At 47.8% G+C, this 15,239-nt stretch overlaps 1 protein-coding gene across 1 annotated transcript in view; it reads right to left on the bottom strand.

Moving 5' to 3' along the window:
• pum1 (pumilio RNA-binding family member 1) overlaps positions 1-15,239 on the bottom strand; it is a gene marked incomplete at its 5' end in the record, with an annotated part of 118,667 nt that overhangs the window by 62,584 nt on the left and 40,844 nt on the right. Inside the window, 2 exon segments of the mRNA XM_079521746.1 lie at positions 7,361-7,454; positions 8,784-9,060. Coding sequence (XP_079377872.1) covers positions 7,361-7,454; positions 8,784-9,060 — 371 coding nt within the window.

Raw genomic sequence — 15,239 nt, 5'->3', positions numbered from 1 at the left:
GACTGACCTCATGCTGGCCAGGGGGAGGTAGTTTTAGAGACCAGGATTACTACATGTTGTTTTGTGAGGGTATACCTACCCTAGGGGACACGGGGAGAACATGCAAACTCCACACAGAAAGGCCCTTTCGCCAACCCCGCCTCGGGTATGGGCACTGATGACGCGGAGGAGAGAACACGCCCACAGCGTCCCCAGCGGGAATCGAACCCAGGACCTTCTAGCTGTGAGGCGACAGCACTACCGACTGTGCCACCGTGCCCAAATAATATAATACAATAATAACCACCACGTGGACCACACAGCCCTCATCGGCGAGTCCCCGGTTTGATTCCCGGCCCAGCCGGACCATTTGCTGAAATGTCATTCCTACTCTCTATCGCAACCCTTTTCATATCATGGTCCATTATTTATTCAGCATTTGAGCCACGTACGGACCACCGTTTGATGACATTTAGCCCCTCAGACCCATTTGAGCCACGTACGGACCACCGTTTGATGACATTTAGCCCCTCAGACCCATTTGAGCCACATACGGACCACCGTTTGATGACATTTAGCCCCTCAGACCCATTTGAGCCACGTACGGACCACCGTTTGATGACATTTAGCCCCTCAGACCCATTTGAGCCACATACGGACCACCGTTTGATGACATTTAGCCCCTCAGACCCATTTGAGCCACATACGGACCACCGTTTGATGACATTTAGCCCCTCAGACCCATTTGAGCCACGTACGGACCACCGTTTGATGACATTTAGCCCCTCAGACCCATTTGAGCCACGTACGGACCACCGTTTGATGACATTTAGCCCCTCAGACCCATTTGAGCCACGTACGGACCACCGTTTGATGACATTTAGCCCCTCAGACCCATTTGAGCCACGTACGGACCACCGTTTGATGACATTTAGCCCCTCAGACCCATTTGAGCCACGTACGGACCACCGTTTGATGACATTTAGCCCCTCAGACCCATTTGAGCCACGTACGGACCACCGTTTGATGACATTTAGCCCCTCAGACCCATTTGAGCCACATACGGACCACCGTTTGATGACATTTAGCCCCTCAGACCCATTTGAGCCACGTACGGACCACCGTTTGATGACATTTAGCCCCTCAGACCCATTTGAGCCACGTACGGACCACCGTTTGATGACATTTAGCCCCTCAGACCCATTTGAGCCACATACGGACCACCGTTTGATGACATTTAGCCCCTCAGACCCATTTGAGCCACATACGGACCACCGTTTGATGACATTTAGCCCCTCAGACCCATTTGAGCCACGTACGGACCACCGTTTGATGACATTTAGCCCCTCGGACCCATTTGAGCCACGTACGGACCACCGTTTGATGACATTTAGCTCCTCAGACCCATTTGAGCCACATACGGACCACCGTTTGATGACATTTAGCCCCTCGGACCCATTTGAGCCACATACGGACCACCGTTTGATGACATTTAGCCCCTCAGACCCATTTGAGCCACGTACGGACCACCGTTTGATGACATTTAGCCCCTCAGACCCATTTGAGCCACATACGGACCACCGTTTGATGACATTTAGCCCCTCAGACCCATTTGAGCCACGTACGGACCACCGTTTGATGACATTTAGCCCCTCAGACCCATTTGAGCCACATACGGACCACCGTTTGATGACATTTAGCTCCTCAGACCCATTTGAGCCACATACGGACCACCGTTTGAGCCACATACGGACCACCGTTTGAGCCACGTACGGACCACCGTTTGATGACATTTAGCCCCTCAGACCCATTTGAGCCACATACGGACCACCGTTTGATGACATTTAGCCCCTCAGACCCATTTGAGCCACGTACGGACCACCGTTTGATGACATTTAGCTCCTCAGACCCATTTGAGCCACATACGGACCACCGTTTGATGACATTTAGCCCCTCAGACCCATTTGAGCCACGTACGGACCACCGTTTGATGACATTTAGCCCCTCGGACCCATTTGAGCCACGTACGGACCACCGTTTGATGACATTTAGCCCCTCGGACCCATTTGAGCCACGTACGGACCACCGTTTGATGACATTTAGCCCCTCGGACCCATTTGAGCCACGTACGGACCACCGTTTGATGACATTTAGCCCCTCGGACCCATTTGAGCCACGTACGGACCACCGTTTGATGACATTTAGCCCCTCGGACCCATTTGAGCCACGTACGGACCACCGTTTGATGACATTTAGCCCCTCGGACCCATTTGAGCCACGTACGGACCACCGTTTGATGACATTTAGCTCCTCGGACCCATTTGAGCCATGTACGGACCACCGTTTGATGACATTTAGCTCCTCGGACCCATTTGAGCCATGTACGGACCACCGTTTGATGACATTTAGCTGTCATTGGATAAAGATTTTGTCCGCAAGTCAATGCTGCATTGGTACCGTTAGGAGAGATAACAGGCAAACGTTGATCGAAATAACAATTATTCTCTCTCTCTCTCTCTCTCTCTCTCTCTCTCTCTCTAACCCTCTCTCTCTCTCTCTCTCTCTCTCTCTCTCTCTCTCTCTCTCTCTCTCTCTCTCCTGTCAAACAGTGCTGATGTTTTGCTTTTTTGGCACACGGTTTGAGTGGTGTTCCAGTTTCTGTCCAAGTATTTGGTTATGGCGTAATTGGATTGGGATCGAGTCAGACTCTTAATTGAATTATAGCCATGCCCAATTAGGGCCTGAAGAACATTCAGCCAATTCAGATGATCACGGTGACAAGCTGTCAGCGTCGCACAGAAAGATGAGTAACGACAAGACCTTTACTGTCTGGGACCAGGGACTTGATTCAAGGAGAAATCAGACCAATCTGTTACGCCGGTTAGCAGTACTCCTCCATGCGGAGGACTGCTGCAGTGTTGCTTTTGGCAGCAGATTTTAGTCATAGTCTCTTGAATAGTTTTTATTTAGTTTTAGTCACATTTTAGTCACCTGGAATGTCTAGTTTTAGTCGACTAAATATAGGATTTTAGTCAACTAAATCTACAGTTGATTTAGTCGACTAAAATGCATTTTGGCGGGCCTTGATGCCATCGACCTTTTTACACTTTTTTTACACTTGCTGAAAATAGCCGATCCACAAGCTCACAACGCGTCGCGCTGCGACGCGTTGTGAGATTGTAGATCTGCTATTTTCAGCATGCAAACCAAGTGTAAAATGACTTATACTGGATCTCTTGTCCACTAGACCCTTCCTAACAGTTTAGTCTAGTTTTTATTTGTCAACGAAATTGTCAGTATATTTAGTCTTAGCTTAGTTTTCATGTAGTTTCCATTTAGTTTTCCTCAGTGAAAAATAGTAGGTAGTCGACAAACATTTTCGTCTTAGTTTTAGTCGACGGAAACAGTGGACTGCAGCATGGATTACTTATCCATCTCTCAGGGACATCAATGACTTTATCTGCAACCCACTGGTTCTACAACACACACACACACACACCACACACACACACTTATCACACACACACACTTATCACACACACACACACTTATCACACACACACACACACACACTTATCACACACACACACACACACACACACACACACACACACACACACACACACACACACACACACACACACACACACACACACACACACACACACACACACACACACACACACACACACACACACACACACACACACACACACACACACACACACCTATTACACACACACACACACACACACTTTAGACTCTCCTGTCTGGTAGCACAATAAACACACCTATTACACACACACACACACACACTTTAGACTCTCCTGTCTGGTAGCACAATAAACACACCTATTACACACACACACACACACACACTTTAGACTCTCCTGTCTGGTAGCACAATAAACACACCTATTACACACACACACACACACACTTTAGACTCTCCTGTCTGGTAGCACAATAAACACACCTATTACACACACACACACACACACTTTAGACTCTCCTGTCTGGTAGCACAATAAACACACCTATTACACACACACACACACACACACACACACTTTAGACTCTCCTGTCTGGTAGCACAATAAACACACACTTATTATCAAAATAATCGTCTAATAATAAAAATTGTCATAATCATTTCCATATTGAAAGATGTTCAGACACAGGGGTGAACAATGGGTTACAAAAATCGTGGGATAAAAATTATATAAAAAAAAAAAGAAATGACATTTCTGTTGGCCTTTTCGCCTTCGTAATGAAATAGTGGCACAGGGCAGATATGACACATTCCTGAAATATACCAAGACATTACTGGCAGTTTTATAAATGTTACACTTTACACATAAAAATAGCGGAAATGGCTGATCTACAAGCTTACAACGCTATTTCTCTTTTTTGTTTTTATGTATGTCAATTATCTAATGTGATCCTGGGCTCCACACACCCTCCCTGTGCCACTATTTAATTACGAAGGCGAAAAGGCCAACAGAAATGTCATTTATATTCATAACATTGCAAAACGTTTGCAAGAACACAATTAAATCGTTAATCGCAATAATTTGTGTGACAATTAATCTTGAACTTATGACGCACATCATACTGGGTAATCGCGACAGCCTTATGGTGCGTTCACGCGGTCAGACACAAAGATACAGTCTACCATTCATTGTCAATGGAAGCCAGCGACATGACGATGCAAAGATACAGTGTACCATTCATTGTCAATGGAAGCCAGCTACATGACGACGCAAAGATACAGTCTACCATTCATTGTCAATGGAAGCCAGCAACATGACGATGCAAAGATACAGCTTACCATTCATTGTCAATGGAAGCCAGCTACATGACGATGCAAAGATACAGCTTACCATTCATTGTCAATGGAAGCCAGCTACATGACGATTAGGCTTGGGCGATATTGATTTTTTGATATCGATATTGATAACGTGAATAATACCGCGATAATCGGTATAATAAAACATTAATATATCACACTGACGGGCTGATTTCCCCTCTCCTCTCCTCTCCTCTCCTCTCCAGTCAAAATGTCCCCTCCCCTCCCCTCCCCTCCACTCCCCTCCCCTCTCCTCTCCAGTCAAAATTTCCCCTCCCCTCCCCTCCCCTCTCCTCTCATATTTACATGACGGTAAAATTACGATATTAGTATTATGACGGTATTCGGTATTATTGAGTGGTGTTTTATATACTCCGCGATATTACCGGTATTCGGTATTATTTATATACTCTGCGATATTACCGGTATTGATTTAAAATATCGCTGTAAACGGTAATATCGGTATATTGCCCAAGCCTAATGACGATGCAAAGATACAGTCTACCATTCATTGTCAATGGAAGCCAGCTACATGACGACGCAAAGATACAGCCTACCATTCATTGTCAATGGAAGCCAGCGACATGACGATGCAACGGGGCGTACATGTGGGGCGGCAGTGGCTCAGGGGTAGAGTGACCGGATAGGAACTGCAAGGTTCCCAGTTCGAACCCGGGCTCCCCCAGAGTTAGTGTTGAAGTGTCCTTGAGCAAGACACTGAACCCCTAAATTGCTCCTGATGTGCAGGTCGGTGCCTTGCATAGCTTCCGCCGCAATCGGTGTGTGAATGCACGGTCTCCACAAAGCGCCTTGGATAAAGGGCACCATGTACAGTAAATACGATGCAAAGACACTTTGGTGACTTAGACTTACGCCAGGGCTCCACCGGACGCGTTGCGTCTCTGTCGCGTGCATCAAAAAACGCACCGGTTCAATTTTAATGAACCGGTGAACCGGAATGAATTTTAATGCACGCGTTAATGTCACACAACGCGGGCAGTGGAGCCACCCTTCATTGATTAAAAAGGGAACATTCCCTGACGGTGACGGAGACGCGACACGCCCGGTGGAGCCCCGGTGTAAGATAGCATTTTATATAGACTTATACAGACTTGCATTTTATGTAGTCATAGCACTTTATAGTATATATGTATAGTATAGTTTATATGTATAGTTTCATTATATAGATATTCCACTGTTACGCTCTTAGGTTACGCATGTTTCATGATAACTACTTTTTGTCTCCACCAGGCCGAAGGCAAGGGGAGAGAGTATGTTTTGCACTCCGTCCGTCCGTCCGTGTGTCCGTCCTTCCGTCTGTGAACAGCTAATCTCTGGCACCGTTAACCCGGTTGATGCCAAATTTTGCACATACACTCCCTGGATGCCAACGATGAACCTCTGCCCCAAAATGTCCAGAACGGCCTGTTATAGCGCCACCAGGAGGCCGCTTTGTGCAAAACAAGTTTTTGGACAGTACACCAACAGATTTTGTCCAAACATCACGCAAATTGGTACACAGTCTCTCTAGAGCCATTCAACTAAACGGGTCTTTCAGATTTCTCAGACTCCATCCTGATTGGCTAAGATTGGCTAAGTTCGCAGGAGTGCTCAGTTTCAAACAAAATGCTGCAAATCATGAACACATCGTGTGATTTCCGTGAAATTGTGCACGCACATTCCCACTAGGCAGAGGAAGAAATGCCACGTGAACATTTTCAACTCAGCCTCATGGTGGCGCTATAACTGGCCGAAAAGTGTTTTTACCTCTAACTGCACGGATCTGTGGATAACTTTGTATGCCAACTCCCTAGAGGCCAAGGAAAAACCTTTGCCTGGAATTTTTCACATCTGCTCTTTATAGCGCCACCAGGAGGCCGACATAAGTAAAACACATTTTCTAATATTACTCTAATATTAATTTCACGCAAATCGGTACACATGCTCTTCATAGTCATGTGATCAAGACGGGTTTGTTTGATTTCTCATAATCCACCCTCATTGGCTACGATTGGCTTCTAAACTTTTCAGGAGTAGCCCGCTTTGTACCCGTTTTGTACAAATCGCCACAACTACTCAAAGCAGCGTCTGATTGTGGTGAAACTGTGCATGCATATTCCCACTAGGCTTTGGAAGAAATGCCACTTGACAGTTTTCAAATCAGCCTCATGGTGGCGCTACAACAGGCCAAGCTGCGTCACACACACACACACACGTTTATATTGCTCCTAAACATTTTGCCAAACATCACACACACACTCCTATCCTCCTGGTGGAGACCTGTGCCCAGAAGGGCACTTTTTCTAGTTATGTATGTGATTGCCATAGTATTGCCATGCTTTTTGTTTTTGCTTATTGTAAGTCACTCTGGGTTAAGAGCGTCTGCTAAATGCCTAAATTGTAAATTGTATGGTGCATGTAGCTGCTCCACATTTGTGATTTTTGCATCTGCCCCGTGTGAGCACAGCATATCGCGCGCACACCACACACGCACAGACACACGCACAGACACACGCACACACGCACTCTTACCGATGTGAGACTGCTGCGCAGCTGCCAGGGCGTACTGCTGCTGTTGAGCTGCCGTCAGCTGCTGCACTGCTAGAGCGTTGTTCCTCTGGAAGAGCTGCAAGCACAGGCACACAGAACCACACATCAAACCTTCTGACACCTCCACTCCAGGTCTTAAAACACACACAGACACAGAGAGACCAATGTTTACGTTATGATTTACATCCAGGATCCAACCTGAACATCCGTCGCCTCATGGAAATGTTATTTATTTTTAGGTGTCCCCCCCCCTCCCCTCCCCTCCCCCGCTCTCTCTCTCTCTCTCCCAATGTTATGTCTGGCTGGCTCCGCGTTGGGAAGTTCCAAATAAGATGTCACAGCCTACAACTGCATTGTTTTGGGGCAGGGCTTCTCAACGTTTTTGGCTGGGGACCCCCGGAAATGCTTTAGCCATGTCTCGCGACCCCCTCCCCACCCCCAGTCTGCAAAAGTAACCTTAATATTAGAGAAAATATATCAAATAAATACTGAAACCAGATATAATAATTAAACGGACCACTTCACCACTTTTCAACCTATCTTCATATAATAGGTCCTCACTAATAATCATGATAAAATGGCACCATTTTTTTCTACTCTAGTCTGTGTCTCATAGGAGGGCTGTGGGCAGTTTAGAAACCGTCCTCCAGTGACATCATCATTAGGCAGATCTTTTTTTAAACAAGATTTTTTTACAAAAATGTTTAGATTTTCATTATCGTGGGAACGATGGCTTCCATTTTGCGCATTGCAACTTTTCAGGACTAGAAAGCCTGCAGTTTCTATTAGCTTGTATTCCCCATCGATGATGTCACTGGAGGACGATTTCTGAACTGCCCACAGCCCTCCTATGAGACACAGACAGAGTAGAAAAAAATTGCGCCATTTTTTCATGATTATTAGTGAGGATCTATTATATGAAGAGATGTTGAAAAGTGGTGAAGTGGTCCTTTAAGGAAAGTTTATGTATGTACTATGTCAGAGCGAACGCTTTAACTCATGTCTTTGCTTCTGGGGGGGGGGGGGGGGGTCCCTGGAACAAGATATTTTCAGATGGGGGTCGGCGGGCCAATTACATATCATTTCTGGGGATCCTTGACATGAAGTAGTTTGAGAGAACCACTGATATAGGAACAGATTTTTTCAGAAAACTGTCAGGATTTAGAAGACATTTTGCAGAATCTCGTCTCAGGTCTTAATGGGTTAACACAGTACAGATGCATGGTATCATTCATCGTCATTTATTTTGAATATTCCCTCGTGCAACTTATGTTTAATACAAGGCCTTAAAAGCCACACAATTAAAATCGTCAATTGCAAATCATTCGTAAGGACAATAAATGGTGAGTAAAAGTAAAAAAAATGTCATACTTGTGACAGCCAGCCCTACCATGTGTCTCAGTACCTGCTGCTGATTGGTGTAGTCAAACAGGCCCACAGTGGGGGCGGAGTCCATGGGCATCTGGGAGTTGTAGTCAAACTGCAGGGGCTCCATCACAGACTCCATCTGGTCCATGGTGACGCCGCCTTGCTCCACGCCCGAGAAGTCCTCGGGGGGCTTGGGACCCCCGCCTCCCCCCATGGGCACCATGCTCCCGTCGCCCCCCACCCCCCCGTGGGGGGCGCCCAGCATGTGGTCGCCCTCGGGCCCCTGGGGTGGCATGATGTTGCCCGGCGGACGACTGCAACAGGTGACCATGGACATAAAGAAAAGCAACATTAAAAAGTGTAATGATAATGTTTACAATCTGACAAGTGTTGGTTTTGGCAGCAAATTTAGAGTTTTGGTTTTAGTCGGTCAGTCTTTGGATAAAACTCCATGTAGTTGTAGTCACATTTTAGTCACCTGGAATGTTTTAGTGTTCAGGCTCATTCATAGTCCGTGAGGTCACCTCACCACCGCTCGGGTGGTGAGGTGACCACCGCTCCGGCGGTGGGGTGACCACCGCTCCGGCGGTGGGGTGACCACCGCTCCGGTGACCACCGCTCCGGCAGTGGGGTGACCACCGCTCCGGCGGTGAGGTGACCACCGCTCCGGCGGTGAGGTGACCACCGCTCCGGCGGTGAGGTGACCACCGCTCCGGCGGTGAGGTGACCACCGCTCCGGCGGTGAGGTGACCACCGGAGCTGAAATAACGTCCGTTTGTGGCTTTGTGTGGTGCCACTCAAAACTACTAGCACACGCCACACGAGACTAGTTGGACATCAATGGCTGTTCAACTGGTCTCAGAGCAGCTGTACTGCGTTAAGCAGGTCAGGTGACTGACTGGGCATGCCGTTCCATTACGGAACAGAAGAACAGTCCTCCTCCTCCATTACAGAACAGAAGAACAGTCCTCCTCCTCCATTACAGAACAGAAGAACAGTCCTCCTCCTCCATTACAGAACAGAAGAACAGTCCTCCTCCTCCATTACAGAACAGAAGAACAGTCCTCCTCCTCCATTACAGAACAGAAGAACAGTCCTCCTCCTCCATTACAGAACAGAAGAACAGTCCTCCTCCTCCATTACAGAACAGAAGAACAGTCCTCCTCCTCCATTACGGAACAGAAGAACAGTCCTCCTCCTCCATTACAGAACAGAAGAACAGTCCTCCTCCTCCATTACAGAACAGAAGAACAGTCCTCCTCCTCCATTACAGAACAGAAGAACAGTCCTCCTCCTCCATTACAGAACAGAAGAACAGTCCTCCTCCTCCATTACAGAACAGAAGAACAGTCCTCCTCCTCCATTACAGAACAGAAGAACAGTCCTCCTCCTCCATTATCTCTTGCAGCTTTGATGTGTGTTTGGGCTCATTGTCACACTGGAATGCCAAGTGGGCCCTAATGCCGTCTGGAAGCAGGACAATGACCCCAAACATGACATCTCCTGACTGACTGACTGACTGACCGTCTGACCGACCAACTGACCGACTGACCGAGCAACTGACTGACTGACTGACCGACCGACCAACTGACCGACTGACTGACTGACCGACTGACTGACTGACTGACCGACCAACCGACTGACCGACCAACTGACCGACTGACCGACTGACCGACTGACTGACTGAACGACCAACTGACCGACCGACTGACTGACTGACCGACCAACTGACCGACTGACTAGCACCGATAGCAGAACAACAAACATCTGCCCCATACATACAGATCATTTACAGTTATTTTGGGGGGGGGGGGGGGTCCTCAAATGTTTGACATGCAGTTACCCCATTGATGCACCCACCCACCCACGCATGCACAACAACCCACTGGACTGTGCCAAAGATCAAGTGTATTTTCAGCCAGACGCTCAAATGTTTAACGGTTGCCTACAACTGTAATACAAATAAAGTCAATTTATGTCAATAAACAGTCTAGAAAACAAAGCCAAGTGACAACTGTGTTAAGTCAACGCACGTGAGCTGCAACTGGTCGCGGCCCTCATCAAGTCACCTTTCGCGCAATGTGGCCCTCGCCCCAAAATGAGTTTGACACCCCTGGTTTAAAGGGAGGATATGTGGACATACAGAGGGGGAAATATACCTTTTATTCCAACGCTCTAGTCTTTCTAAATCCACCACCTTTGGCGTTAGCATTATGTTATGCTTTAGCTATTGAAAAATAGCAGATCTACAAGCTCGTAGCGCGCCACTCGGTGGCGCGCTACGAGCTTGTAGATCTGTTATTTTTGAAAAATCGAAGAACGACTGACATAGAAACATAGCTTTTTCAGAAAACTGTCAGGATGTAGAAGACATTTTTAGAATCTGATCTCAGGTCAAAATGGGTTAAAACATGCAGGGGAACACCCTATTCCTCTCAGCTCCACAGCCTGACTAACAAGGTGCCCTGACCCTGGGCAACCTGCAGATGTCACTGAAGGTACCTTTCAAACGGGCTGCGATGCACGCAGACATCGTCGGTCGCCTGGATCAACGACAGGCCTCCTCCAGGTCTGCTCAAGAGGGGCGCGACAACGCGAGCGTAACAAAAGCTAAACAGAATCCAGGTCTGGTGAGTCGCGGGCGTGTGCACTAAACTTCGCAGGACCGCGCCCACGTAAATACGCTTGCGTTGTCGCCTCTCGACTTCTCTGTGCGTACAGTTAAATGTACGCAAAATGAACTATAAGCGCGTTAAATCACTGCCTGTTTGAAAGAACCTTAACCCATTTTGACCTGACAGTTTTCTGAAAAGGCTATGTTTCTGTCAGTCGATCTTCGATTTTTCAAAAATAGCAGACCTACAAACTCATAGCGCGGCACTCGGTGCCACGCTATGAGCTTGTAGATCTGCTATTTTTCAATAGCTGAAGTATAACATAATGCGAACACCAAAAGGGGTTCCCGTCCAAAATGGGTTTTAATGCAGCAAAGGAGTTCACCGAGTCTCTTCAACTGGCTTCCTGTGTTGCAAAACACGGTCAATTTGTGTCCGTTGGAGCGCCTAATCTGATCGCATCAATCAAATAATCAGTTTTGACTATCTTGATTTATCAATGCACAATAGCAGGCCAATATCGGATGTGCCATCCATGGCATCCCTACGCCAAACACAACCGCAAAGCTGTGTAAGAGATATTATCTTCCTAGTCACCTGACCTGAACCCAATCGAGCTGCTCTGGAAGTTGGAAGCAAAGGTTTTCAAGACGCACAAAACCACAACGCTCTGGGCAGAGTCCTGCAAAACCACAACGCTCTGGGCAGAGTCCTGCAAAACCACAACGCTCTGGGCAGAGTCCTGCAAAACCACAACGCTCTGGGCAGAGTCCTGCAAAACCACAACGCTCTGGACAGAGTCCTGCAAAACCACAACGCTCTGGGCAGAGTCCTGCAAAACCACAACGCTCTGGGCAGAGTCCTGCAAAACCACAACGCTCTGGACAGAGTCCTGCAAAACCACAACGCTCTGGGCAGAGTCCTGCAAAACCACAACGCTCTGGGCAGAGTCCTGCAAAACCACAACGCTCTGGACAGAGTCCTGCAAAACCACAACGCTCTGGACAGAGTCCTGCAAAACCACAACGCTGTGGACAGAGTCCTGCAAAACCACAACGCTCTGGACAGAGTCCTGCAAAACCACAACGCTGTGGACAGAGTCCTGCAAAACCACAACGCTCTGGACAGAGTCCTGCAAAACCACAACGCTCTGGACAGAGTCCTGCAAAACCACAACGCTCTGGGCAGAGTCCTGCAAAACCACAACGCTCTGGACAGAGTCCTGCAAAACCACAACGCTCTGGGCAGAGTCCTGCAAAACCACAACGCTCTGGGCAGAGTCCTGCAAAACCACAACGCTCTGGACAGAGTCCTGCAAAACCACAATGCTCTGGGCAGAGTCCTGCAAAACCACAACGCTCTGGGCAGAGTCCTGCAAAACCACAACGCTCTGGGCAGAGTCCTGCAAAACCACAACGCTCTGGGCAGAGTCCTGCAAAACCACAACGCTCTGGACAGAGTCCTGCAAAACCACAACGCTCTGGGCAGAGTCCTGCAAAACCACAACGCTCTGGGCAGAGTCCTGCAAAACCACAACGCTCTGGACAGAGTCCTGCAAAACCACAACGCTCTGGACAGAGTCCTGCAAAACCACAACGCTCTGGGCAGAGTCCTGCAAAACCACAACGCTCTGGGCAGAGTCCTGCAAAACCACAACGCTCTGGACAGAGTCCTGCAAAACCACAACGCTCTGGGCAGAGTCCTGCAAAACCACAACGCTCTGGGCAGAGTCCTGCAAAACCACAACGCTCTGGGCAGAGTCCTGCAAAACCACAACGCTCTGGGCAGAGTCCTGCAAAACCACAACGCTCTGGGCAGAGTCCTGCAAAACCACAACGCTCTGGGCAGAGTCCTGCAAAACCACAACGCTCTGGGCAGAGTCCTGCAAGAGTATCTGAGAAATGCCTGGAAAACCTCACTGTTGCAGCGGTTCAGTGTTGTTTTTGGCAGCAAATTTGGATTTTAGTTTTAGTCATAGTCTCTTGAATACTTTTCATTTAGTTTTAGTCACATTTTAGTCACCTGGAGGCTGGATCGTCTTAGTGTTAGTATAGTTTTAGTCAACTAAATATCATAGGATTTTAGTCGACTAAATCTACAGTTGATTTAGTCGACTAAATGCCTATTCATACTCCAGTTTTAGATAAGGTGACCTTAGTAACATCATGTTACTAACGGTGTGACATCATGTTGTAGTTTTCGGTGGTCACCTTATCGCCTAAAACTGGAGTATTTTGGACGGGAACCCCTTTTGGTATTAGCATTATGTTATGCTTACACCAGGGCTCCACCGGGCGCGTCAGCGTCGCGTCTCCGTCACCGTCAGGGAATGTTCCCTTTTTAATCAATGGTGGCTCCACTGCCCGCGTTGCGTTGCGTTGACGGTAAGGTTGGGCGATATGCCAATCTTTTTCAATCGCCCATCGTCTGTCCAAAAATCGCCGATGGACGATATATTCGTGTCATAAAAGTAAAGTGAGAACAGCTCACTACAGGTCGCAAAAAAGCCAGATCTACAAGCTCTCAAGGCGCCGCGTCCTGCCTGTTTTTGCAGCCCCGTTCGCTACGCGTTGAGAGCTTGTAGATCTGTCTATTTTTGCTGCGCAGCCAGGGTAACAAAATAAAAAATAAGTTACAGGTGGAGATGAAGTGAAGTTGGAACGGACAAGCAGCTGCCTGCAAGCCAAGCTAACATCACAACCACTGGCTGGTGACAGTGTTGTTAGCCGCAGCAACATGTAGCATGCCCTGGTAACTTCTCCTCCTCCCCGGAGAACTCTTGCCTCCCCGCACCGTCGGTGCTGATCCACAAGCTCTCAAGGCATCGCGTCCTGCCTGTTTTTGCAGCGCCGTTCGCTACGCGTTGAGAGCTTGTAGATCTGTCTATTTTTGCAGCGCTGGTGTCGGGGTTCGTTCACGTTGTCAATAAAAAAATAACCTAGATTACAGGCGGAGATGAAGTTCAATCAGTGGGTTGAATCAGTAGCTACACGCTAAGCTAACGATCCCCGACCCTACACTAACACTAGCAGCCTGTTTTTTATTTTCCCCCCGACTTCACGGGTGGCGCATTGGGATTGTGATGAGACACGAGACAGCAGTGTGCATTCTGTTCAATCTGTTGTGACTGTATATTATTAAACTGCATGGGTCTGGACTCCGGAGCATAAACAACATGTAGGCTACAGTACAGTAGCCTCCCTCGGCTCGGTCCCTCCCAGCCTTTACTCTGGCTGCCAGAGTGTTCCCCGATGCTGCGGTGCGGGGACTGGGAGCATACCAGGGAGGAGGGGTTTTCTACCCGGCCGCTGTTACTACTTTGCTGGCCCAAATTGATTCACATGTTGCTCACACTTTACAGGTTAATTGGGCTAATATTTTGCAAAAGAAAATAATCGTCCCGAAAAATCGCCTAATAAAAATATTCGGCGATTGGACTCGTACATTCGCGATTGACGATAGATTCGTATCGTCACCCAACCCTAGTTGACGGAGACGCGACGCGTGCATTAAAATGTAACCGGTGCGTTTTTTGACGCACGCGACGGAGACGCAACGTGTCCTGGAGCCCTGGCGTTAGGCTATTGAAAAATAGCAGATCTACAAGCTCATAGCGCGCCACCGAGTGGCGCGCTACGAGCTTGTAGGTCTGCTATTTTTGAGAAATCGAAGAGCGACTGACATAGAAACATAGCTTTTTCAGAAAACTGTCAGGATTTAGAAGATATTTTTAGAATCTGATCTCGGGTCATTATAAAATGATAGGTAAAATTTGTGCTTGTAGAACAAATAAATGTTAAATCCAAATCGATAACTGCAGAGTGGCGACAGTCACTTTGAAAAAACAGAATGAGTGCAACAACTGCTATAGTTGAAAA

The sequence above is a fragment of the Electrona antarctica genome (assembly GCF_951216825.1).
Source record: "Electrona antarctica genome assembly, chromosome: 15".
In the NCBI taxonomy this organism is placed as follows: domain Eukaryota; kingdom Metazoa; phylum Chordata; class Actinopteri; order Myctophiformes; family Myctophidae; genus Electrona; species Electrona antarctica.
The sequence above is the reverse complement of the archived record's forward strand: the minus strand, read 5'-3'. Positions and strand labels throughout refer to the sequence as shown.